The sequence below is a fragment of the Oncorhynchus gorbuscha genome, linkage group LG01 (genome assembly GCF_021184085.1).
Source record: "Oncorhynchus gorbuscha isolate QuinsamMale2020 ecotype Even-year linkage group LG01, OgorEven_v1.0, whole genome shotgun sequence".
NCBI lineage: Eukaryota > Metazoa > Chordata > Actinopteri > Salmoniformes > Salmonidae > Oncorhynchus > Oncorhynchus gorbuscha.
In genome coordinates this window covers 44,069,290-44,097,195 of record NC_060173.1, presented here as the reverse complement: position 1 = coordinate 44,097,195, position 27,906 = coordinate 44,069,290, and the positions used below count along the sequence as shown (strand labels likewise).

At 44.6% G+C, this 27,906-nt stretch overlaps 1 protein-coding gene across 1 annotated transcript in view; it reads right to left on the bottom strand.

The window, feature by feature from the left end:
- LOC124038240 (low-density lipoprotein receptor-related protein 5-like) overlaps window positions 1-27,906 on the bottom strand; it is a 56,786-nt gene that overhangs the window by 23,398 nt on the left and 5,482 nt on the right. Inside the window, exons 2-8 of the mRNA XM_046353854.1 lie at window positions 24,357-24,551; window positions 23,877-24,093; window positions 18,992-19,189; window positions 15,962-16,158; window positions 14,978-15,109; window positions 12,125-12,521; window positions 11,678-11,849 (exon numbers count right to left, since the gene is read on the bottom strand). Of these exons, the coding sequence (XP_046209810.1) occupies window positions 11,678-11,849; window positions 12,125-12,521; window positions 14,978-15,109; window positions 15,962-16,158; window positions 18,992-19,189; window positions 23,877-24,093; window positions 24,357-24,551 (1,508 nt within the window). The remainder of the gene's footprint in view (window positions 1-11,677; window positions 11,850-12,124; window positions 12,522-14,977; window positions 15,110-15,961; window positions 16,159-18,991; window positions 19,190-23,876; window positions 24,094-24,356; window positions 24,552-27,906) is intronic.

The following is a 27,906-nucleotide window of genomic DNA, read 5'->3' as shown; positions in this document are numbered from 1 at the left end:
GCAACAGTTACTCCACAATACCAACCTAATTGACAAGAGTGAAAAGGAAGCATGTACTGAATAAAAACAATCCAAAACACACATCCTGTTTACAAATGAGGTACTAAAGTAATACTGCAAATGTGGCAAAGCAATTCACTTTGTCTTGAATACATAGTATTGATTTGCCCCAAACATAACAGAGTACCACTCTCTATATTTTTCAAGCACAGTGGTGGCTGCATCATGTTATGGGTATTCTTGTAATCGTTAATGACTGGGGAGTTTCAGGATGAAAAATAAAACCGAATAGAGCTAAGCACAGGCAAAGCCCTAGTGGCAGGACAATAACTTAAAACAAGGCCAAATCTGAGTTGCTTACCAAGAAGACAGTTGGAGTAGCAGAGTTAGTTTTGACTTAAATCTGCTTAAATCTATGGCAAGACTTAAATGGTTGTCTAGCAATGATCAACAACCTATTTGACAGAGTTTGAAGAATATATATATTTTTTTTAAATGGGCAAATATTGTACAATCCAGGTATGCAAAGCTCAGACTCACCCAGAAGCACTCACAGCTGTAATCACTGCCTAAGTTGGTTCTAACATGTATTGACTCAGGGATGTGAATACTTACATAAAACGCAATATTTCGTTCAATACATTTGCAAAAAATGTATAAAAACAAGTTCACTGTCATTTGGGGGGCATTGTGTGTAGTAGATGTTTGAGAATGAAAAAAATCAATTTTGAATTCAGGCTATAACAAAATGTAGAATAAGTCAGGCACTGTAAATGCAGCCAGGAACTATAACAGGTGCTTCCGGTCTTCTCAACTGGGTTTAGAAAGGACGGTCTGAACAGGTTGGCTGTCTCAGCGATGTCTTTGAACGCCACACAGGCCTATTTGCCTGTAAATTCCAACACAATGTGGTCTTTGGGATACATATGGGATGCATTGCGAACAGACAAGTCGACAGCTGCTGGCAACTCCTCACCGCAACACTGCTACGGAGAAGAGAGATAGACACAGCACAATCATGTTAATAAGCCACAAACATGGCCAGAACAGGAGCAGAGGAGCTCGCAGGCCCCCTGCCTGCTGACAGATGTGAGACAGCAGTGCACATCCCTCAGGAAATGAGACATTGTCGTGCAGCGCAGCGCTGGAGCTGGGACTAAGGCTGCTTCTCTGGCTGAATATTACTAGACCAGGCAGTCTCAGTGCTGGAGCTAGGGAGGAGAGCCAGACAGCACTCTGTAAAGGTTATTGTTAACCTTTGAAGACGCCGATCTCATCCTCCCCTCTAGCAGGGCTGTAACGTCAAAAAGAAAAACAGACGTTCTTGTTGATTCAAGACACTCTCCAATTCATCATTCCCTTTCCTTTGTAATTTCCAAAGGTGCACCGCCACAAGCCATCAAGAAGATGAGCGGTTACCGGCGAAGTCTCCTGGAAAATTGCAAGACACCTAAACACTTAGGCTAATAGTTCTCTTCCCGGCAAAACATTTGATTAACTTAATGTATTGGAGAACCTGGAGTTTAATAGGTCTAACAGCTGTTTATCATCAGCCTGAGCAAACAACTAACATCAATGAAGGCAAAAAGCGACACTTGCCACTAATGAGTCTTTCACACCTAGATGTGTTTTCGAATACAGCTTTGCCCATGATGTACGGCCCAAGTGAGTGAAAAGTTGGACGGCAGAGTACTGGCCGATGGGGGTGGAAAATATTACGAAACTCAGGTGTCTTTCATTCCCCTCAAATGTGTATCCTTCCTCAGAGCTTGGCACAAAGTTAAAACATCACTGTAGAAGGCAACAGCAACAAACAGTTGTTACCAGGCAAGTAACTGATTGGCTAAGTGAGATATAAAACGTAGCAGTGGAAACTAACCAGCCAACAAGGCCAACACAACAAGCTTTTACAAAGACTTACTGGACACCTCTGAAAATTAGATGCATGGCATCCTGCCCCTTTATAAAAATAGGGAGTTCCATAGTAAACGTGGATAACCTGTAAGAGCAGAGCATTCAGCAGGCTTCATTCCAGAAAATTGTGACCGAATGAAAGCACAGAAATGGCAATGATGGCAGATGAATCCATAGCGGAATGGGAGTGTAACTTATTTCCTACAATTTGAGTTGTGACTCGAGTTGGTTTGATCTTACTGACTGTGAAGTTGGTTGGACAAGGATTATGAGAGCGAGTCTGTGTGATTCAACTCAGCTGTTAAGACTGATCGGCCACAAGGCTGTGTGTGCGGGGATGGCTGTCGAGTGGCTCAGTGCTCTATGGCTTACTCTGCTGCTGTCCCCCCCACCGTCCTCCATGTGAAGAGGCTTGAACGGGTCACTTATACTGAGACTAAAGCTGTCATTAGCATGGCCAATGTTTTAGAGAGGGGCCCCTTGTTGGAAAATCCTCTGCAAATCAAGTTTCACGGCTCAAGACGGCAACAATGTGGTGAGGGCATCTGAGCGACGCTTCGGGGGAACATTAAAGAAAACATTATTGATCCCTTTCAGACGAGAGGGGTTTCAGCCAGCATCCATCAGCACCACGGCCTTCAGCTGGTCAGACTCGGATCTCAGGCCTAAATAAAGACTTTCTTTCACAGCAAGGCTTTTCATTGTGGTGGTGAAAACAGCCCTGGTTGCCACTACCTTGGCTGTAATGTACCGAAAAAAAACCTAAAGTAATCAGATGCACTTAAGGCTATTCATTGTCGTTTGTGCTCTTTCTCCACTTTTTATAGAAATAATAGACCACTTCACATAATGATTTATTTGACAAACAGGCAATTCAGCATTTATTTAGTTCATTTTGCCCAAGTTATTTTAAATGAGATTCATGGCTCAGCAATAAGCCATATACCAAAAAAATAAAGTTATTCACACATGGGTTCAAAGTTGCCTCTACTCTTTTCTCACCAGCACATAGATGGGTATTGGGTACAGCTGCTGAGATCACAGGAGGTCTTTGAGGTTCCGTTTCTGAGAACCAACACCCAGTTCCCGAGAAGCTCATATTTTTCATTCCGCTCATATTTTTCTGGAGGAAATTCGATCACCATACCATTTACTTTCCTCTACCTCACAAAATGTACCATATGGAACCACACACTACACACATGGCAATGAAGAGTGACTAAACACTCCACGGAAGGAGAATCTGCATAATTGTACAACAAAGCATGAGTTTCTGTATAGAGGACTAGCACATCAGTCAAATGAGTTATCCTCAGGATCTCACCAGTTATTGGGTGAACGAGGGGGTGCGGCAACATCAGAGGATTTCACAGGGGGGGTGGGGGCGAGGTTGCAGGGGGAGTCAGATTCCTCAAAGAGGCTAAAACACATGGCGAGAGACTGAAATAAAAGACCACAATTCCTTTACTGTTTAAGGAAAAACCTTCCAATCCGAGTGCCAATAACTTAGCCTTCTTTCAGACGTGCGGGTCCCGAGATGAAAGAGGACCTTCTTGGACTGTATTCAAAACGGAGCTTTCAACAGCACATTTAAAAGAAAAGGAGGCAGTGGACTCAGATCAACATTTCAAACTCCACTGTATCTCAGCAAAAGGCCTACTTCGTAGCTCGTCAGTAATGAAAAGCTTCGTCAAAAATATTTTAAAAACTTTGTCCCTACTATTTTGTCTTAGTAAATACTCTGATAATAATTAATCTAATAGTATTGCAACTTCACTTCAGAACACTGATACGGACACAGGAAAACAAATGACTAATTTACTTAATTGAAAGTGCAGGACTTACTTGATTTGCTCAACAAGCAAGCAATGGAAAATGCCATCTACAAATATTTCTCCATTTTGAATTAATGTGAAAAGGCACAACCTCTGAAGATGGCTTAGGGGACTTTCAAACCAGAACTCTTAAAAACACCAGAGTAAAAGTGGTATAATAGCATTAAACATCCCCAGAAACATCTGATGATAATATACATAGAGTCAGATCCACACTAGGGATGGGAGTTTGAAATAATTTTACTACTCGAATAGTATCAGTCATCTTTGGCCGGATATTCGAAATACATGTTTTTTTTAAACATACTTTAACCAGAGCACTGCTGTGCGATTGGGAGGCTGGCACTATTGCTGCAGGTGCTGAGGTCATATGGGGCAGAGTGTGTAGCAAGCAGCGGATACAGTCACGGCTAGATAACTGGAGGCAGCCAAAGTTAATCATCCCATATAAGCTAGCTGCGCTTTCTCCTCGACCCCATTCAGATAAAACATCCTACCTGTTGGTTGCTCGTTGTAGCCGACCTCTTTATTTCGCCAACTTCATTCCATTCAATCTTGCATTGAGTTAGCGAACTCGCACATCGAGCCTGTTTGCCACTTTGATTGGCCAACATAAACAGGCTACATATGTGAAGGCTAGTGGTTAGATACTGGTCTTTAAATGGGGCACACTGTGCATGGCATAAAAACTACACTGCTCAAAAAAATAAAGGGAACACTTAAAACACCAATGTAACTCCAAGTCAATCACACCTCTGTGAAATCAAACTGTCCACTTGAAAGCAACACTGATTGACAATACATTTCACATGCTGTTGTGCAAATGGAATAGACAACAGGTGGAAATTATAGGCAATTAGCAAGACACCCCCAATAAAGGAGTGGTTCTGCAGGTGGTGACCAGACCACTTCTCAGTTCCTATGCTTCCTGGCTGATGTTTTGGTCACTTTTGAATGCTGGTGGTGCTTCCACTCTAGTGGTAGCATGAGACGTAGTCTACAACCCACAAGTGGCTCAGGTAGTGCAGCTCATCCAGGATGGCACATCATTGCGAGCTGTGGCAAGAAGGTTTGCTGTGTCTGTCAACGTAGTGTCCAGAGCATGGAGGCGCTACCTGGAGACAGGCCAGTACATCAGGAGACGTGGAGGAGGCCGTAGGAGGGCAACAACCCAGCAGCAGGACCGCTACCTCCGCCTTTGTGCAAGGAAGAGCAGGAGGAGCACTGCCAGAGCCCTGCAAAATGACCTCCAACAGGCCACAAATGTGCATGTGTCTGCTCAAACAGTCAGAAAACAGACTCCATGAGGGTGGTATGAGGGCCCGACGTCCACAGGTGAGGGTTGTGTTTACAGCCCAACACCGTGCAGGACGTTTTTCATTTGCCAGAGAACACCAAGATTGGCATATTTGCCACTGGCGCACTGTGCTCTTCACAGATGAAAGCAGGTTCACACTGAGCACATGTGACAGACGTGACAGTCTGGAGACGCCGTGGAGAACGTTCTGCTGCCTGCAACATCCTCCTGCATGACCGGTTTGGCGGTGGGTCAGTCATGGTGTGGGGTGGCATTTCTTTGGGGGGGCCGCACAGCCCTCCATGTGCTCGCCAGAGGTAGCCTGACTGCTATTAGATACCGAGATGAGACCCTCAGACCCCTTGTGAGACCATATGCTGGTGCGGTTGGCCCTGGGTTCCTCCTAATGCAAGACAATGCTAGACCTCATGTGGCTGGATTGTGTCAGTAGTTCCAGCAAGAGAAAAGCATTGATGCTATGGACTGGCCGGCCCGTTTCCCAGACCTGAATCCAATTGAGCACATCTGGGACATCATGTCTCGCTCCATCCACCAACGCCACGTTGCACCAGACTGTCCAGGAGTTCAGGAGCATGCCCACGCGTTGTAGGGAGGTCATACAGGCACGTGAGGTCATACAGGCACGTGGAGGCCACACACTACTGTGCCTCATTGATTGTTTTAAGGACATTACATCAAAGTTGGATCAGCCTGTAGTGTAGTTTTCCACTTTAATTTTGAGTGTGACTCCAAATCCAGACCTCCATGGGTTGATAAATTTGATTTCCATTGATAATTTGTGTGATTTTGTCAGAATATTTCATTCAGATCTAGGATGTGTTATTTTAGTGTTCCTTTATTTTTTTGAGCAGTGTATATTGAAAAGTGTTTCATTAAATTAGTAATTTGAAATGTCGTATCTGTGTATGTAACAATGTCACATGGATATTTTAATTTCAAAAAAATATTTCCAGTGTTATGATATGTTTTTTCCCCTTGCAAAGAATGAATACTCACAAGTATTCAAATAATAACGTCAATTCATATAGTCAAATAACAGTGCACATCCCTAAGCCACACATGGCAATGCATGATAGCTATATGCAAAGTGTGAAGATGACAAACATTCAGGGAAGTGAAGAGCTATCCCCTCACACACTGAAAAATGTCTTCGGACCCAAAAGGGTTTTCACAACGCAATAGAAAATAAAGAAAATTCAGACAGGCCCAGTCACCAGCACAGAAAAAGAAGGGGAGGGGGGGGGGCTGGGAGGAGGGCTAAAAAGCCTCCAGACCTCTATTTATAACCATTCAGCCAGTGAATTGACGCATTCCAAATGCCAGAAGGCACTTTTCAAAAACATTTAATTCAAGACCTAATGCTGTTGTCATCTAAAAAGAAAAAAAAAGTGTAGGCAGTAGCAACTAAATGCACCCTTCTTTAAGGAAAAGATAGTCTTGGAATTTCAAACAGCCATTACAAAATCACAAGGGGGTTTTCAAAACAAAAACGCTTAATTATGTTCAAAAACTTTAATGAGAAATGACTGATGTCTGAGCAGCGCCGGGATTTCTCCCCATTAGCACTTCAAGCAGTTCTGTCCCCTTCAGCAGCTAAGTGGGTCCGTGGAAGAATGGCCGGGGCCTCCATTAGGTGAAGCTGAAGAACCCTTGTGAAAAGAGCAGAACAGAACACACTTGTCAGCTGCTGGGAGCCTCTGGAAGCAGGGCTGCCACCAAAGTGGGCATCTGGTGCAGGAGTGGGGGCTGCTGAGAAGGACTCTACAAGGGCTGGCCCGCCACCATTCTATGCACCCATTGTAAGGACCAGGGCAAGGGTCACGGCAGAAAACAGGGCTAGGGGCTTCCCTTGTCAGTCAGCACATTGGTCAGGCGTGCTGTGATGTGAGAAGAGGCAGTGCTGCCCAACCCCCTCTTTGAATCGCTCCACTACCCTCGTTTGGTTTCTCCATCTGCTCTACACAGACAGAGAGTCAGGCAAGGAACTCTGGGCTGCTGGGTCCAGACTCCAGAGCAAATAAACAACTCTTCACCAGCCACAAAGTTATGGAATGTACGATTTCTGGAAACACTATTGTATGATGCCAATAGCAATTTTTTTTCATCTAAATTATCCAGTAATCACTAAAAGTATTCATCTGGAAATAAACCCAGCATATGATTCCCAGAACTGGTCACTCCCCACTCTCAGGACCTGCACACACAGATGGATTCAACATTTTGGACATCTCCATCTGACAAAGGGCTCTTTCTACTTCTCCGTGTGCCCTGAATCCTTTGCTGTGGGGCTCGAGAGACGACGCAGTCACTCTTTCAGGAAAGAGTCGCCCCACGGCTCTGAGTTGACAACTGATTCAGACAGGAGAGAACATTTCTTCACTGTGCCCCTGGACAAAACCCAAGGCTCGCTGGAGCCTGGTGCTAGCCAAATCCAGTGCCAGCCAAAGCCCCAGCGAGGGACAGATGCCTGGTTTAAGGCGAGGGGAAAGGGGAGACAGGGACGTTACATGTTGACACGTCTGTGGCCTCTCGTGGAGCTCAATATCTTAGTGGGAGCTCCCTATTCCCTGCTCATTCATCCCAGCCTGCATGCCCGACTCCGTTAATGATAATCAACACTTTGGCCACAAACAAGCCAGCTTCAGAGCATTCTAGCTAGACTGTTAAACTGTAAATCATTTTTACCTAAGAGTTTTAGAGTGGATTTGTAAATGGATAGTCTTCCCCCTACCTCCCCCCCTAAGGGTACTTTATGCTTTCTGAGACTGAACAATGCCCCTGCAGGGTGCCAGGCAACAGAGGCGAGCTAAAAAAAAAAGTGGTTAGGAAACTTCCCAGGGCTGATGAGGCCAGTCAGACAAACTGCTCCTAAACGAACAGAACCCCAAGTGAGTTCACTAACCACGGGTAAAGGCATAGTTATGATGAGCAGGGGAATAACCAACCAACAGGAGACACACAGTCACAGGGAAAGAGAAGAGTGAGAAGGGGGGAGAAAACAAACTAATTCCCACCAAGTGCTGTGTTTAAGCTCATCTGGGAGGTGGCTCCAGCTCTTCCTGTGTTTACATATTATATGGAGCATGTGACTGGAGAAATATGGCCACCGTGGTATTCAACACCCTGGGACCTGTGCATGCAGGTAGACGATAAATCATAAAATACAGTCAGACCTTGAAGACACACACACAGCTCTTCCTCTAAAGATATGATCACCCGCAAGCTAACAAAGGAGCAGCCTAGCACAGTTTCTAGCCTCTCAAAATAATTCAGTCTTTCACATGGAAAATTACCCCCACTCCCCGATAAAATAACACAATATTGAGCAATATAAAGAGCGGGAAATTGGGTAATATCAGGGTTTTAAAAAAATTGGCTTTGGACAGAGGCAAGCAGGAAATAAGTACAGGATAAAGTCCTAGCTGTTAGAATCCAAACAATATTAAACTGTAGTGTGTCTGACAGGAAATCTAGAGTTGCTTGTCCAGGTATTATAACAGCTCTGACATTCCTCTGTAGCTCACACAGGATCAACGGTCAGATTAGGGCTGTAACAGTCATGGAATATTAGAGGACGGTAATTGGCCAGCCAAATGACCTCGTTAACCGCAATCATTTTTTAAAACCCATTTTCTCCTCTCCGCCACTTCTGACTGCATGTGCTGCCATAGAAATGAAAAAGACTGGCATCCCCATTCAAGTCAATGGTGGCATAATGGGTGGACTGATGGCCGTTGCAAGTGTACCCATAGGAGCAAGGCAATAAGTATATTAAGTAAAATACTGTATGTGCTAAAATATGCGCCATGGTTTGTTGATTCAACTCAACTGACATTACAAAAAATACATTCCATTGCATGAGCCACATCAGTTAACGGGATTTCAGCCATAAGAAGTTAACGGGATCGATATGACAACAGCCAGTGAAAGTGCAGGGCGCCAAATTCAAAACAGAAATCTCATAACTAAAAGTCCTCATACATACAAGTATCTTATATCATTTTAAAGGCAATCTTGTTAATCCCACCAGTGTTCGATTTCAAAATAGGCTTTACAGCGAAAGCGCCACAAACAATTGTTAGGTCAGAGCCAAGCCCCGGAAAAAACAGCAATTTTTCCAGCTAAAGAGAGGAGTCCAAAAAAGCAGAAAGAGATAAAAATGAATCACTAACCTCTGATGATAGTCATCAGATGACGCTCATAGAACTTCATGTTACACAATACATGTATTTATATTTAAAAAATCTCAGTATACATTGGCGCATTACGTTCAGTAGTTCCAAAAACATCCAGTGATTTTGCAAAGAGCCACATCAATTTACAGAAATACTCATTATAAATGTTGATAAAAGTAGTATTATGCATGGAACTTTAACTACTTCTCCTTAACCTCTTCAGTCGACCCTCTACTTTTTCAAACATTCTGTTAAAAATCGCGCAACATTTCAGCGCCCTGCTACTCATGCCAGGAATATAGTATATGCATATGATTAGTATGTGTGGATAGAAAACACTCAGACGTTTATAAAACTGGTTAAATCATGGCTGTGACTTTAACAGAACGTGCGTTTCATTGAAAAGTGCAGGAAAATCTGATCACTGAAAGTGGAAAAATATATCCATCCGCCGCTTAAACCCATTGTTATGGGCGAAAGACATTAAATAGGGCTGAGGTTGCAGTACCTACAGCTTCCACACGATGTCAACAGTCTTGTCATTTGCCAATTGTTTGTTTCTTGGTCAAACGAACAAGAGACAGGCTTTTTCTTCAGGTCTCCGACCGGATATTTTGGTTGAGAAATACACGGACAGTATTTCAAGACGGACCCCTATAGAAAACACTTTGTCTAGTGATTAATTTGATCGCTTATTAACGTTTACTAATACCTAAAGTTGCATTACAAAAGTATTTCGAAGTGTTTTGTGAAAGTTTATCGTCGACTTTTTGAATTTTAAAAAATGACGTTACGTTATGAAACGCTATTTTTTTCCATTTATCACAGTCTTCATAGATCGATATCTAGGCTATATATGGACCGATTTAAATCGGAAAAAAAGACCCAATAGTGATTATGGGACATCTAGGAGTGCCAACAAAGAAGATGGTCAAAGGTAATGAATGTTTTATATTTTATATGTGCGGTTTGTGTAGCGCCGACTATGCTAATTATTTTGTTTACGTCCCCTGCGGGTCTTTTGGGGTGTTACATGCTATCAGATAATAGCTTCTCATGCTTTCGCCGAAAAGCATTTTAAAAATCTGACTTGTTGCCTGGATTCACAACGAGTGTAGCTTTAATTCAATACCCTGCATGTGTATTTTAATTAACGTTTTGAGTTTTAACTAATACTATTAGCATTTAGCGTAGCGCATTTGCATTTCCAGAGCTCTAGATGGGACGCCTGCATGCCAGGTAGGAGCAAGAGGTTAATGCAACCGCTGTGTCAGATTTCAAAAAAGCTTTACGGAAAAACAGACCATGCAATAATCTGAGTACGGTGCTCAGAGAACAAATATATCCGCCATGTTGTAGTCAACAGAAATAACATTATAAATATTACACTTACCTTTGATGATCTTCATCAGAATGCACTCCTAGGAATCCCAGTTCCACAATAAATGTTTGATTTGTTCGATAATGTCCATCATTTATGTCCAAATAGCTACTTTTGTTAGCGCGTTTGGTAAACAAATCAAAACTCACGACGAAATGTCAAAAGGTTCCATTATAGTCTGTAGAAACTTGTCAAATGATGTATGGAATCAATCTTTAGGATGCTAACATAAATCTTCAATAATATTCCACGGAGAATTTCTTTATCTTCAGAAAAGCAAAGGAACGGCAGCTACCTCTCATGTGAAATGCGCGTGATCAGCACGTGACTGCTGACTGCTACCTCAGACTCATTCCCCTCTCATTCAGCCCCCCCTTCATAGTACAAGCATCAAACAAGTTTCTAAAGACTGTTGACATCTAGTGGAACCCTTAGGAAGTGCAACATAACCAATATCCCACTGTAACTTCAATAGAGGCTGAGTTGAAAATCAACCAACCTCAGATTTTTGCCTGGCATAGGAGTTCTGTTATACACAGACATTATTCAGTTTTAGAAACTTCAGTGTGTTTTCTATCCAAATATACTATAATAAATGATATGCATATATTAGCAACTGGGACTGAGGAGCAGGCAGTTTACTCTGGGCACCTTTCATCCAAGCTACTCAATACTGCCCCCCCAGCCATAAGAAGTTAAAAAATTGAATGATCATTGTACATTAACATGGAATTGATTGTCACAATGACATGTACATTTGAAATCTTTAAAAAATTAAAACAGTTTTGGCGGCTATTTCATTTCCATGACAGGTCTTCATCCATAACATGGTTATAGGGTAATTGTGCCAGCCATAGGTCAGATATATTCTCAGGTTTGGGCTTCCTCTCCTCATCCAAGAATGTGCTCCTGAAGCACTTCTCAACATCCACAGGCAACACAAAACAACCCAGACAACATCAAACATACTTCCACAATCAACAGCAGTAAACCATGGGAATATTGTAGTTACTCCATAGACAACTATTTGGTACATAAGAAGCACCAAACATACCTCAATTTTGTCCGTCTTGGCATCGCCCCAGTACAGCTTTCCTGCTTCATAGTCGATGGCTAAACCGTTTGGCCAACCCAGCGAGGTATTGAGCAGCACGATACGCTCAGTTCCATCCAGGTTAGCTCGCTCTATCTTGGGCTTCTCCCCCCAGTCTGTCCAGTACATGTAACTGTGGAGAGAGACGGGAACAAAATTCAAACTCAACTAGAAGCACAAGCATTTCGCTACACTCGCATTAACATCTGCTAACCATGTGTATATGCCTAATAACATTTGATTAGATGTATAGTGTAACTTGAAGTGAAATCATTCAACAGGTGTTTTGTAGAATACATATGGAATGAAAAAGGAATACATCATTTTTGTTGTTGCTGAAATGAGTTAACTTGATTGCTGTGATCAAATAAGAAAACAAATATCTAAATCTATAAAACACACACATACCCATTGACAGGGTCCAGCACAATGGCCCTTGGTTCATCCAAGTTCTCTGAGATCAGAATACGCCGGGAGGTTCCGTTCAACCTGGTAACCTCAATACGGTCAGTGCCAGTATCTGTCCAGTACAGGTTCCGGGCCACCCAGTCCACCGCGATGCCATCTGGGTGGTTGATCTCCGTGGTGACCAGGGTCTGGGCCTCAGTGCCGTCGATACGGGAGCGGCGGATGGCTTTGACCTCATCATCAGTCCAGTACACGTATCCATCCACAGGGTCGTAGTCAATGGCGATGGCATGGCGGATGTCATCCACCTGAAGGACGATGTCGGTGAAGTCTGGGAGGTCCAGAGAGATCCTCCTCAAGTCAGTCCTCCGGGCCAGCAGCAGAACCTGCTCTGCACCTGGGGAGGTAGAAGTGGACATTAGTGGGGAGAGAGTATGCCAGGCAACTGGCATGTGACTTAACAGAGCTCATTGGAGACCTATCTGGAGGTCCTACAAAGCCATACCTGACAAACAGAAATTAATATGTTTTAGTAAAGACGAACCTTCAGAGGACAATTTATAGTTGCAACTTAATTATTGTATTCTATTTGTTTAAATCGTTATTTAGTTGATGAATAGACAATTTGTTCACTTTTATCCAAACAAAAAAAGTGAGAACAGGCTTTAGATTAGAAACAAATCCAAAAAACTAAATTATGCCTTTTAAATATCAGCCTATCAAAAAAACAGTTGTGTATAAATGTTTTCCTGAGGGGACACCTAGCTGCCACGGAGCCTGGTTTAAATAGCAGCTGCATTTGCTCACTAGAGCCACACTCTGCGGAGGCAATTAGGTCCAACTTTTTCCTTGCCTAATCTCACGTTTTAGCCATGTACGCTCCAGTGCTCCCAAGACCAGCTGCAGACTACCGACGCCCAATCAGAAGAGGGCATCAATCAAGGGTGACACCAATCAGTAATGACAGTGAAAAAAAACGGCTCTTCGTTTTCCATCAAGGGGAGAACGCCACGCCTTTGATTTAAATTCACTCCTCGGTCTGCTTCACATTTGACAAAGTGACAAGACTTCCCCTAAAACCACAACAAACGCCCTCAATTTAGCCACCCAAGCTAAACAAATGAGGAGCGTGGACACTAGCTCTCTTTAATCTTCACACAGCCACCCCCCCCGTCCTGCTGCTTTCCCCCTAATCGGAGCTGATACAATGGGGTATTGTTTTACATTCTGTTTAGTTGTCAACACTGCTGGAGGTCGGCTTAATCCTATAGTCATTCTGAATACATCCATGTTCTATCAGGCCTGGATAACTACTCCCCCCCCCCCCCCCCCATACATACACTATGGTTTTACTTACTTCCCTGGAATGAGGGCTAGAAGAATACAACTCATTGTTCCCTGGCCTGGGAATACACCGCCTCAATTTCAAATAGAGGATCTGCTGCATCCCTGGCCTGGGAGAGGAGTCTTTTTTTGAGGCAAAGAACAGGACTGGTGCACAGAGACGATGGTGTTTTCTGTCCACCAGAGAGGGGTGAGAACCAGGACGGCCAGGACTGAACTCGGATTTCAGAATCAGCACTGACCTTGGCTTGACGTCGAACTGTTTCATTCCAACAAGGAGGTATCCCAGGTCAAAACAGCCTCCAGCAACTAAACAAGCAAAGGAATGTCACTCCTCAAGCAAGGGTTGATGCCAAGAAATCCCCCAGAATTTTTTTTCTTCCCCTCTAGACAAGTATTTGTCACCTTTATGAGGGTTATGGGTGGGGTGGGTCTCTCCTTAGTCATGGGCAGGCAGGGAGAAATATCAGGCCCTCCAGAGAGAGACCAGAGGGAATGTAAACACCCTGGGGCAAGTCAAACAAACAGGTTTCATTTTGCAGGATGGGCCCGGGCTGTGTCCACTAAACACACAAACGGCGCAGTGACCTGATTAGGCCTGGCTTCCTACGTAATTGCTCTCTCTGCCCAGAAGTAAGGCGAGGAGATTGGAGTGGCAAGGGAAATGACCGCAGCAGCAACACAACACATAAACAGGAGAGGTCCAACCTTCCTGAATTTCAGTCAGTTACATCTATGGCCTTTGGTAAACTCTGGAAAGTAGGGAATGTGGGGAGAGGGGGTGGAGTAGTAGGCTTCTAGGCTAAATGTAGCTGTCTATGTGGGGGCAATAGAAATTAAGAGCAAACGGCAGGGTAAATTGTGCATTGAAGAGCTCGCCGTGTGTAGCAGCCATCTGTCAGAGATTAGGCCCTTTTAATAGCTCTCTCGTTAGGCATTTTGATGTTTTGGTTGAGGAACAGGATGCCAATACACCCAATAAAATTATCTTAATTGAATAATTGTATTAAAAAAATGAAAATCTAACATTTTAACTGAATTTAATGCTTAATTACTGTACACGTCGTTATGAAATGAAAAATAGAACTTGGCATATTTCCTAATCGGTTTAAAGAAATTGGGACAATATGACTTTTGGTTTGTGTGATTAAGGGCAGCGCTTGCAGTTGAATAGGCCTAACTCAAGAGTCCATAAATAAAATAACCTCAGGAATGTCAATAATGTCCCGTACACCAGATAGGAATGTCTAATGTGAAACCGCGACACATGTACAGTAGCATTAGGAGGACGTCGTCACTGAGGGGGAATTGTGTGGGCTTGATTCTCAAAATGGCACCCTATTCCCTCTAAAGTGCCCTACTTGTGACCAGAGCCCAAAATCAGTGCAACATATAGGGAATAGTGTGCCATTTGAGATACACCCATTGTGTAGTCTTTTCAAAAGGGGGGCTCGCTACTGAGAAACCCATACCAGCTGAGGGTAGTGGCCACAGCGGCTAGTCTCTTACCTGGGCGGCAGGTCTTCCCATCCTCCTTGAGCTTAACTCCAGTGGGGCAGGCACAGCTGTAGAAAGGCTGCATGGGGGACAGCAGGCACAGGTGGGAGCAGCCTCCGTTGTCCACACTGCAGGGAGTTTGGACTGAGGGAGCAAAGAGCAAAGTCAGTAGAGAACACTGAAAGTCGGTGAAACTGTCCCTAAAACTGAAAGCCACACTGCGAGCGTCTTCCGTCGAGAGAACCATTCTGACAACATAACAATTGATGAAAAACTTGAAAACCGAAAAAAAAAACATTTTTCAAACTAAACCAACTGATATTTTTGTTCCACAATAAAAAAGGTCGCTGCTCAGACAATAGCTGTGCCACAAAGTTTGATGTCCTGTGGCGTGATTTTCCCTGTCTACTGGGTCACGCTCTGCCAATCTCAGCAGGGCACTACAGAGCTACAAAGCCCAAGCGGCTGGCACAGTGGACCAGCAAACACCAACGCTCCCCTTTCTCACAGCACTAACGGAGGATTACAACCAGGCCACAGTCAAAGGCCAAATTGCTTAAACTCCTCACAAAGTCTAAGCCAACCCATTTTTGGATTGAATTTATGGCGGCTTGATATACAGGTTAGGGGATTTATTGGTGAATGTTTATCTAAATGTCCTACCTACTAAATAGCAATGTCGTCCTCTCTAAAGTTTCTTATCGAAGCCTCCTAGCTTTCTCTATATCACCTGCCCTCCCCAAACTCCTTGCGAGACACAACCCACCATAATGGTGGCGTTCGTCATCATTCACTCCCCAAACACAGGGGTGCCAATGTTTACACACTGCCAAAGTCATCAATTTCTTCATTACCTCCCAACACACAACCATAGACACACAGATGGGAATCATAACGCAGACAATCTGTTATGTTGTGCTCTCTAACATTAATTATGAGTACCATAGAGATATTCAAGAGGCACTACAGACTGTGTCTGGACCCAGCACTACTTACTGTCTGGCTGTCTATCTGGACCCAGCACTTGGATGTCCATGGGGGAGTAGATTCCACTGAGGATCTCCCTCCTCTTGTCTCCAGTGTGTTTGTTGCAGGCGTGGATGGAGCGGGTCTGCCAGTCTGTCCAGTACAGAGTCTCCTCTGACAGGGTGAGGGCAAATGGGTGGGTGAGGGTGCCCTCCACCACAGTCTCCCTGTGAATTCAAAACACCATTTATGGATCAGCACACCTTTTTAGCCATCAGTACCAATCCATGCTTAGACGGTATATTTGTAAAGAGTAACATTGGAAAGCAATGAAGAGGAGTATCAGTTGAGATGTTGAGTTGTGCGTCTCAGTCGTTCTACAAGTGTGAATGTCATGACACCAAACAGCAGTAAATGGCAAAGACTAGGGCCTTCAAAACCAGCAATACTTCTTCCATAGCAAAAATGAACCCGAAGCAGAAACCTGCTGCATGTAAAATAGTGTGCCATTGCTTGGAAAATAAACTGTGACACTGGATGACAATGTTTGTTTCCAATATTAGAGCCGTTTTCTTAAAGAAGTTCAGTGTTTTGTTACGATACTAACGAGTATTGCGAAACAGGTATAGTCCTGGCTATAGCAAAAATCCAGACTGTCTGAGTAGCAATGAATTCATACCAAAAATAACAAGTGGCAGTGGAAATGAGTTAACAACGAGAGAGAGCCCCCTGGTTGGGATTTCAGTCAGACCCTAAAGAGGGTGCGTTGGAACACGTAGTGACGTCATGGAACAGTTCAGGAGCCGCACCAAGCCCTTTCCAAGGGAAAATTTAACAAATCAGCCTGTCATCAGACTTTAATGCAGCATCTGGTAAACTATTTAACAGGGGAACGTTAGCCACGGCCCTGTATTAACGGTCCTGATTCAGTGAGGAAGTCAGTCAGAGCAGTAGTCTATCAAAGCCAGAGCAGCACAGAGCACCGAGCGCAGCCTCATCCAGTAGGGCGCCCCTTCGCGCCGCCAGACGACACACAGTCAGGCCAACAGCCAGTCAGCTCTGTGAGGACATAAATAAAATGCAGGATCAAAGCGTGACATGCCATTGCACAAGTGTTAAGAATCCTGATACAGAAAGCAGAATTCTGTTGAGGCCCTCATCAATCACCAGACTGTGGAGGGTTGGCTGGTAGGTAAATGGATTCCTTTTCAGAAGGGTAAGGTCGAGGAGGGCGACAGCATGTTTTCTCCAAAACTTTAATAGCGTGTGAAGAACGAGGGGTTGGGAGAGAAAAAAAATATATATAATTACACCAGATTTCACAGCTATTTCACATTCGACGTACTTGGAAGTTGGAACGTGTGCATGTTTGAAGCCGCCGTTGAAATCATACTACAAACTGCTCCATTAATCAGACGTGTCAAGAATGTGTTGCACATGAAAGGCAAAAACGTCTCGCTTTTAGAGGTAAACTAACAGAAACTACTTCTGGGGTGAAGTTGACTTTCCTCTGAGAGTGCTTACGATAATTCCGAGTACCATTACTGGAGGCATGCAATTAGATTACAGTTGGCAAGAAACAGTTCCACCATGATGCATCTTATCCTCAAGTTAGAAATTACAACTTCATTTCAAATTCACAAAACACACTGGGCAATCTGGTCCTGAGGGAGTTAAACAAACAAGGGTATTGCAACTGCATTGATCTTGAGAAAACCGGCATCCACTCTCCACCTGAAGAAAGCAGTCTTCTCACGAGAGAAGGGCTCTCTTTAGGGTTGGGCAATATGGCCAAAATGTTAGCACAATATTTTTCACATTTGACCGTATTTTGAGTTTTTTAATAATAAAAACACTAAATATGCTTTGATTAGTTCATGACCCTAGGGCGGAAACGCATAAATTACACATGATTTAAAAAATGGTGCTTTCGCCATTCTAATTGTTTTATAGTGTTCCATTTTCTGCATTTCCGTTATCATTTCCACACTGTGCCACACGATATGGACAAAAAATACCTAGGCTTAGTTAATAGGTGAACTGTTGGAACCTTGGAAATATAATGATTATTAGCGCTGAGCGATTGACCAACATGTCTTTTTTTTCTTATTAAACACCTAATTGACCAAAGTTGGTTCAATTACATGAATTACATTTAGTTTTTTTTTTGGTGAGCCCAAGGAACCGTCTCTAGAATTAAATCAAATGATTCACGAGAGAAATCATGTCAAGAACTGTGTTGGACACTGGGCTGAATGGCGGTGTAGTTTTCATCAAGCAAATATTCAACCTAGTTAAAAGCAAGAACAATGACCATAATCCATTGTGCCCGTTTTTATCCGTCTCAGACAGATGGATACACTTTTATTCCTGTTAAGTTAACACAGACTGCATGAGAGGAACATACACAACGAGAAGGATAGAGACAGTGCATGAAAGTATGCCTTATCTATATTGAAGAACTAGTGCTCGAGTAGCTGCCCTCTCCTTGAGTGACAGGGGGCAGGGCTTGGTGTGGGAAGCAGCATGCAGCAGGAGCACAAAGACTTCAATAGCAAACGGAGTAAACTATAAAAACAGATATTACACATGCTGGAGTTTAGCATCACATTTAACAAATCAAACAATGAAATATGGTTATAAAACTTTAAGTAAAAACCCAAACCGGTCCATCCATCAATACCGGTATATAGTAAAATACGGTATACCGCCCAGCCCTACCTCTCTTTATGAACACTGCCATTAAATCCAAGTTACACAAAGGAAAGTCAACCCATGCCCCGAGGGCCCCAATCACAACTATAATGCCAAGTCAGATAGGGTTTCAACAGTATGGCAGAGGTAATCTCCAGTTTAGAGAACCAGGGGGAGGGGGTCACAACTGGGCCTACATGCAGAGCCAATGTTTGGATTGGGACCTCCAGAGTCAAATGTGTTTGGATTGGAGGTTTCAGCCGTCTCATCCTCTGAAATTAAGTTGAGTCCAGCGCTATGGTTCAGTCAGATCCCTGGCTGCTTTTGCACAAAGGGTGTACAAACTAATAATGAGAACAGACTGACCGTGAGGAGCCATCCAAGTTAGCTCTGTGGATGAAGCTCAGCTTAGCGTCGGCCCAGTACAGTTTCTGTTCGTCCAGGTCAATGGTGAGACCGTTCGGCCAATAGATGTCCACCTCCACGATGATCTTCCTGTTGCTGCCGTCCATCCCCGCCCTCTCGATGCGAGGCTCCTCCCCCCAGTCTGTCCAGTACATATAGCTGAGGAAGAAAATTAGAGTCAATAAGTAAACAGCACCGAACACACCCAATGGTCCTTGAGGACATGTTTTTATTGAAACCCTGGACAAACACACCTCTTTCAACTCAATGAGGCCTTGATGATGAGTTGAATCAGGTGTGCTTGTCCAGGGTTTCAATAAAAACATGTCCTCAAGCACCCCCAACAGTACACACCTTCATTGCACTTCCCACTGTATCATTTATGCTGCTGGTGCTCTTGCTTTTCACAAGAGAGTAGTGCATGTAGCTTGTTCCTGTTGTCGTGAAAGTCAAACCGGCACTAGGCTACAGTCGGAGCTAGAGCCTCCATGTGGCAAGTTATTATTAATATATATATATATAGGCAATTATTGGAAGACTGAATTAAAATGACAGAACGACAAGTTAATTGAGAAAGACAGGCTACAACACCAAGAGCCAACAAGGAGGCTGCTACGTCATCTGAATGGAGTTCTTTACTGTAGGATTCGGACAGGGAGAACGCACACGCACACAGTCGAAGTTATGAAGTCTCAATTAGCCTAGCTAACATTAATTAGCTTCTCTCGGTTTAATAAAGTCAAGACAGGTACTATTGCTAGTTTACATTGCATAAGTCGACTTGGTTGCCATCTCTGCTCCCCTCGTCACTTTAGAGCCGCTCGATCTAAAGAAGAAAAATGACATTTTTTCTCCAACTAACACATCGTTGTGTTAGGTATTTGTAAAAAAATAAAAATTTAAAAGCTTTCTGATCGGGACTTGTTAGTGGTAGTTGTGTGAATAAAAATAATTTGAGTTATGGATTTTTCTTAACGTTTAGGATCAATTTAGTTTACAACGTTCTCACCTTTAACACGCGCACACACACATTCTCATGTCCTCTGATAACGCCTGATAGAAATCATAAAAGTCGATCTCCAAGTCGTAGTCTGCATGTTGTTCCCAGAGTACCTGCAGTGGCTCTAATGTGCACTGCATTGAATGGAGGCTACATTAAGCATGTTACATTTATATTCATAGACCGCTGAGGTGGTGGATGGACAGGTTAGCCTACCAGCAAATATAAATTACCCTACGTACACTACATGGACAAAAGTATATAGACGCCTGCTCGTCGAATAGCTCATTCCAAAATCATGGGCATTAATATGGAGTTGGTCCCCCCTTTTGCTGCTATAATAGCTTCCACTCTTCTGGGAAGGTTTTCCATTAGATGTTGGAACATTGCTGCAGGAACTTGCATCCATTCAGGGTATTATTAGTGAGGTCAGACACTGATGTTGGGTGATTAGACCTGGCTCGCAGTCTGTGTTCTAATTTATCCCAAAGATGTTCGATGGGGTTGAGGTCAGGGGTCTGTGCAGGCCAGCTAAGTTCTTCCACACCTATCTCGACAAACCATTTCTGTATGGACCTTGCTCTGTGCACTGGGGCATTGTCATGCTAAAACAAGAAAAGTCCTTCCCCAAACTTGGAAGCACAGAATTGTTGAGAATGTAATTATATGCTGTAGCATTAAGATTTCACTTCACTGGCACTAAGGGGCATAGCCTAAACCATGAAAAACAGCCCCAGGCCATTATTCCTCCTCCACCAAACTTGACAGTTGGCACTATGCAGTCGGGCAGGTAGCATTCTTCTGGCATCCACCAACCCAGACTTATCTGTCAGACTGCCAGATGTTTAAGCGTGATTCATCACTCCAGAGGACACGTTTCCACTGCTCCAGAGTCCAATTGCGGTGAGCTTTAAAATCACTCCAGCCGATGCGCATGGTGATCTTAGGCTTCTGGCGGCTGCTTGGCCATGGAAACCCATTTCATAAAGCTGCCGACGAACAGCTCGTGCTGACGCTGCTTCCAGAGGCAGTTTGGAACTCTGTAGTGAGTGTTGCAACAGAGGACAGACAATTTTTACATGCATCAGCACTCTGCAGCCCCTTTCTGTGAGCTTGTGTGGCCTACCACTTTGCGGCTGAGCCATTGTTGTTCCTAGACGTTTCCACTTCACAATAACAGCACTTAGTCGACTGGGGCAGAAATTACCAACTGACTTGTTGGAAAGGTGGCATCCTATGACGCTGCCACGTTGAAAGTCACTGAGCTCTTCAGTATGGCCATTCTGCCACCTATGGAGTTTGCATGGCTGTGTGCTCAATTTTATACAACTATCACTAACGGGTGTGGCTGAAAAAACCGAAGTCAAATATGAAAGGGTGTCCACATACTTTTGGCCGTGTAGCGCATGTTAAAATGGACAGGATCAAAATTATGTTAGAACTGAAAAACCGTCGTAAAATAACCTGGCACAAACATGGAGAATTTTATGAACAATGTATGAGCTGCCTCCAGGTTTCCCAGTTGTCCTGGTCTATGGCTTACTCTGTTTTTCCATTTAACAAACTGTCTAGAGAAACTATTGGGTGTGGTAGACTGTCTTACTACTACTCATAATAAGAAGACAGACACTCAGAGGTCAGTTTTGGGTCACTAACATCAGTGTTGTACAAGGTCAGCTAGAAAGCAGATACACTGAGTATACATTAACTGCCGTTTCCATGACAGACTGACCAGGTGAAAGGATTTTTAAACCTCGAGACATGAATTGTGTATGTGTGCCACTCAAAGGATAAATGGGCAACAGAATATTTAGGTGCCTTTGAACTGGGTATGATAGTATGTATGTGTGTGCCAGGCGCACCGGTTTGTGTCAAACTGCAAAACTGCAGGGTTTTTCCACACTCAACAGTTTAGTGTGTGAATCAAGAATGGTCCAAAGGTCCAGGAATGAGAGGGTCATAATGTTTGGTATACTTCTGTAACATTAGGGATAGCTCCATGTTCCCAGAGCCCCCCTGACGCGCATTAGTCAGGATGATGTGAATTCCTTAACTCTAGGCCCTGTGAGAGCAGAGCACCTTGTGGGTTTCAGTTGCATTCCAAACGCCCCCAAAAATGGATATACTGTACGAGCAACTAACTCTCAGACATCACGTTCCAACAAGAGCCAATAAAAGCAAAGATCTTTTTAAAATTCCATGTCTTTTGATAGGAAAAGTCTGACTTGTAGATTTGTGCCAGAATGGATGGCCTACGTGTCAGGGACCCAGTAGCTGATTAGAATGTAACACTGTGCACCAACTGACACGGTGAACAGCCACAAAACAGCATTCCTTTGTCCAGCCGGGTAGAAAATACAATTAAGGCGTCAGGAAACGGGAGTTTGGAGAAGCCTGATTATTCAGTCATTCATTTAGCATGTGGTACGACAGCAAGCATGTCACCCACCATCGGAAACTCTTAAACCTAATGCCAGCAGGGAGACCAAGCGGTAACACCCCCCCCCTCCCCAGAGACCTAACATATTAGTTTGCCAATAGTGCCAAACTCAAACTCAGCTAGCACATTTTTCACAATTAAGAGCTTCCCTGCTCCTATACCTCCATTAGAATTAAGTTATTGGTTGAACAAAGAGCATGAAGAACAATGGCTGTGCTGTCTAGGAATTAAACTCTTAGCCTCATGAGGGCAAAGCAAGGACAGAAGGGAAAAGCAACACATGTCAACTCTCATTTGAGACACATTCAAGACAGCCTATTATGCATAAATGGTTGTTAGGTACACGCATAATTGATAGTATTTGTGAAATAAAAAAAAGTTTCCTCTAGAGTTGCTTCTAAACTAATAATCAACGTAATGAAATGAGTATCAACATGGGACATAAATCGCACCTCTAAATAATGATCTCATATTAGGTGATGTGGTTGAGAACGTCCTTCCACCCGGCACCACCTCAGCTCATCACAGTAAGTAAACTTTGGCAAATCAAAATATATGTCAGCTTAAAAACACACAATCCACCAGCGCTAGCTGAACTAGGCTATAACTGGATCCTGGCCTACCAAGGACTGAACACCTTCCCTCTCTCCCGGGCCCCACTATTCCACCCCAAATTTAAAAAACACTACTGAAGGCGGCAGGAGCTTTTCTCAAAAGGAGAGATCTCAAAACAGAAAGACTGCAAGAACCTAAAAATGGCTAATGTATTGTGTTTTTGTGCTTCAAGATGAACAAATGTCTTTCAGAGAAAGAATTCAACAAACGAATAACTCAAACCTTACTTGGATTATCATACAGCATTTCAGTGATATGTATTTGAACTGTATGAAGCCAACTTAATACGGAGAGTTAAACTCTTGACACCATAATCTGTTTTAGTTTTTATATCGCTATGCTAAAGAGATAAAAATATATTATTTTAAAAAACAGGTTATTGGGGTTTAAAGTCCAAATGTTAATAAACCATACACATTCAAAAATAGCACCGACTTGCACTAAATCCATCAACTAAAAAGTTATTCCTGCATTAATTTCCACTGACTGAGGTGGAATTTCACTGACTCAACAATGCTAACAACGGATACACAACCTTAGTCCCTGACATAGAATTAGAAACAGTGCCCTATGAGAGAAAAGGGGTCAACTCCAGAGGATCTACGCAACACAACAGGAAACAGACCCAACTGAAAAGGTTTTCCACCCTCGCTCTTCAACCAACGGATGCATGTATGAACCAGAAATACACATGGAGGGGAAGGGGAGGCTAGTGCGGATACATGACCCAGGAACCCACCCTGAACCATGTCCCAGTCAGGGGAGACAACGAGGTGAGGCCAGAGACTCACCGGTGGGCTGGGTTCAGGGCGATGGCCCGGGGCTGGTCCAGGTCTAACCAGAAGAGCACTTTCCGAGAGGTGCCATCCAGATTGGCCACTTCAATGCGGTTGGTCTCCGAGTCAGTCCAGTATAGTTTACGGCCCAACCAATCACAAGCCAGTCCGTCGGGGGAGTCGAGGCCCGACACGACAACAGTCTGCCCTGTCCCCATGGCCTCTTTCACAGCTGGAAACAAATGCCAATATTTCAGTGGGAACACTTAGGTCTACACTTATCAACATCCCTCCATTAATAGTGACATTCTTGTGCGATTTGCTAGATTTAGCTTAGGTTGTATCCTTTTTCCAGTTCATCTATGCTTTGCAGAATATATTAAATGTTTAATTATATTTGCAACCAACTTAAAAACAACACATATTTAACACACTTACAAATGGAAGCCAACACAACATAAGTCCCTAACTGGCATGCGGCGCTGTAATGCTTACAGTGGGTGGACTGATTATAGTAGGTTTGCTTGATGGCTTCCTCGCTGACGTCGGTCCAGAAGATGAGTCCTTCAGAGTAGAGGAAGTCCACGGCAGCAGCATCCTCCAGATCACTGACCACCACCGCCGACTCCGGCCTCCCCACCTCCACCAGCCTCACATCCCGCCGGTTGGCAAACAGCAGCAAGGGAGATCCTGAGGAAAATGAAAATACATTTTTATTTTAACGTTTTATTTTATTTTAAATAAGGTACACAGCCATTACACCCTACTCTCATTTAGGTTGAAATGTGACGAAGAGAAGCCCATGACCTTTCATGTTAGTTATGTTTAGAATCAAGTTACATATTCCACAAGGAGAGTGAAAGCCAATAGCAAAAGCTGGATTGCATAATGTGCCACCCAGTAAGCAAGTGGTGACTCAGTGACTGCTGATTGGGATGGGGGCATTGGATGCATACACACAGACTGAGGTCATCACTGGCAGAAAGCACTGACAATGCTTGCGGAGAGGAGAGAGGTAGCCTAGTGGTTAGAGCATTGGGCCAGTAAGAAAAAGGTTGCTGGATCAAATCCCAGCGATGACAAGGTAAAAATATATGTTGTTCTGTCCCTGAACAAGGCAGTTAACCGACTGTTCCCCAGCCGGCCGTCATTATAAATAAGAATTTGTTCTTAACTGAACTGCCTAGTTAAATAAAGGTTAAATTTAAAAAATGTAATAAAAAGATGCCACCGTCAGCAATGTTTTACATACAAAGTTGTCAAAACATGTTCCAACTTTCTCTTGTTTAACCTTCAGTCCAAACCTGTAGGCCTAACCGACTAATCATAGACCATGTTGGAGCTGTTGTGAAGCTGCTGTGGACATCAGCTTGTTGCTGCTAAGGAGAACTTCCTCTCCCTGAACAAGATTAAAACCCAGACTAACCACAATTTACTGCCCGTCTACACATCCTCAGAACACAACTCCTCATTATTGACTACAAAAGGGCTGTGAGGCAAATTAACTGAGATGAGCTACACGTTTAAATGTGATGGGAGACCTCATACTTTAGTTTCTCCCCCATCCTCCCTATATCTAGGCCTACATGTCCAACATAACGGTTTATCCCTGTTCTCTCCTCTCTGCACAGACCATACAAACGCTCCTCACCGCGTGGCCGCGGCCACCCTACTCTGGTGGTCCCAGCGCGCACGACCCACGTGGAGTTCCAGGTCTCCGGTAGCCTCTGGAACTGCCAATCTGCGGTCAACAAGGCAGAGTTCATCTCAGCCCATGCCTCCCTCCAGTCCCTCGACTTCTTGGCCCTGACGGAAACATGGATCACCACAGACAACACTGCTACTCCTACTGCTCTCTCTTCGTCCGCCCACGTGTTCTCGCACACCCCGAGAGCGTCTGGTCAGCGGGGTGGTGGCACCGGGATCCTCATCTCTCCCAAGTGGTCATTCTCTCTTTCTCCCCTTACCCATCTGTCTATCGCCTCCTTTGAATTCCATGCTGTCACAGTTACTAGCCCTTTCAAGCTTAACATCCTTATCATTTATCGCCCTCCAGGTTCCCTCGGAGAGTTCATCAATGAGCTTGATGCCTTGATAAGCTCCTTTCCTGAGGACGGCTCACCTCTCACAGTTCTGGGCGACTTTAACCTCCCCACGTCTACCTTTGACTCTTTCCTCTCTGCCTCCTTCTTTCCACTCCTCTCCTCTTTTGACCTCACCCTCTCACCTTCCCCCCCTACTCACAAGGCAGGCAATACGCTCGACCTCATCTTTACTAGATGCTGTTCTTCCACTAACCTCATTGCAACTCCCCTCCAAGTCTCCGACCACTGCCTTGTATCCTTTTCCCTCTCATCCAACACCTCCCACACTGCCCCTACTCGGATGGTATCGCGCCGTCCCAACCTTCGCTCTCTCTCCCCCGATACTCTCTCCTCTTCCATCCTATCATCTCTTCCCTCCGCTCAAACCTTCTCCCACCTATCTCCTGATTCTGCCTCCTCAACCCTCCTCTCCTCCCTCTCTGCATCCCTTGACTCTCTATGTCCCCTATCCTCCAGGCCGGCTCGGTCCTCCCCTCCCGCTCCGTGGCTCGATGACTCATTGCGAGCTCACAGAACAGGGCTCCGGGCAGCCGAGCGGAAATGGAGGAAAACTCGCCTCCCTGCGGACCTGGCATCCTTTCACTCCCTCCTCTCTACATTTTCCTCCTCTGTCTCTGCTGCTAAAGCCACTTTCTACCACGCTAAATTCCAAGCTTCTGCCTCCAACCCTAGGAAGCTCTTTGCCACCTTCTCCTCCCTCCTGAATCCTCCGCCCCCTCCCCCCTCCTCCCTCTCTGCAGATGACTTCGTCAACCATTTTGAAAAGAAGGTCGACGACATCCGATCCTCGTTTGCTAAGTCAAACGACACCGCTGGTTCTGCTCACACTGCCCTACCCTGTGCTCTGACCTCTTTCTCCCCTCTCTCTCCAGATGAAATCTCGCGTCTTGTGACGGCCGGCCGCCCAACAACCTGCCCGCTTGACCCTATCCCCTCCTCTCTTCTCCAGACCATTTCCGGAGACCTTCTCCCTTACCTCACCTCGCTCATCAACTCATCCCTGACCGTTGGCTACGTCCCTTCCGTCTTCAAGAGAGCGAGAGTTGCACCCCTTCTGAAAAAACCTACACTCGATCCCTCCGATGTCAACAATTACAGACCAGTATCCCTTCTTTCTTTTCTCTCCAAAACTCTTGAACGTGCCGTCCTTGGCCAGCTCTCCCGCTATCTCTCTCTGAATGACCTTCTTGATCCAAATCAGTCAGGTTTCAAGACTAGTCATTCAACTGAGACTGCTCTCCTCTGTATCACGGAGGCGCTCCGCACTGCTAAAGCTAACTCTCTCTCCTCTGCTCTCATCCTTCTAGATCTATCGGCTGCCTTCGATACTGTGAACCATCAGATCCTCCTCTCCACCCTCTCCGAGTTGGGCATCTCCGGCGCGGCCCACGCTTGGATTGCGTCCTACCTGACAGGTCGCTCCTACCAGGTGGCGTGGCGAGAATCTGTCTCCTCACCACGCGCTCTCACCACTGGTGTCCCCCAGGGCTCTGTTCTTGGCCCTCTCCTATTCTCGCTATACACCAAGTCACTTGGCTCTGTCATAACCCCACATGGTCTCTCTTATCATTGCTATGCAGACGACACACAATTAATCTTCTCCTTTCCCCCTTCTGATGACCAGGTGGCGAATCGCATCTCTGCATGTCTGGCAGACATATCAGTGTGGATGACGGATCACCACCTCAAGCTGAACCTCGGCAAGACGGAGCTGCTCTTCCTCCCGGGGAAGGACTGCCCGTTCCATGATCTCGCCATCACGGTTGACAACTCCATTGTGTCCTCCTCCCAGAGCGCCAAGAACCTTGGCGTGATCCTGGACAACACCCTGTCGTTCTCAACTAACATCAAGGCGGTGGCCCGTTCCTGTAGGTTCATGCTCTACAACATCCGCAGAGTACGACCCTGCCTCACACAGGAAGCGGCGCAGGTCCTAATCC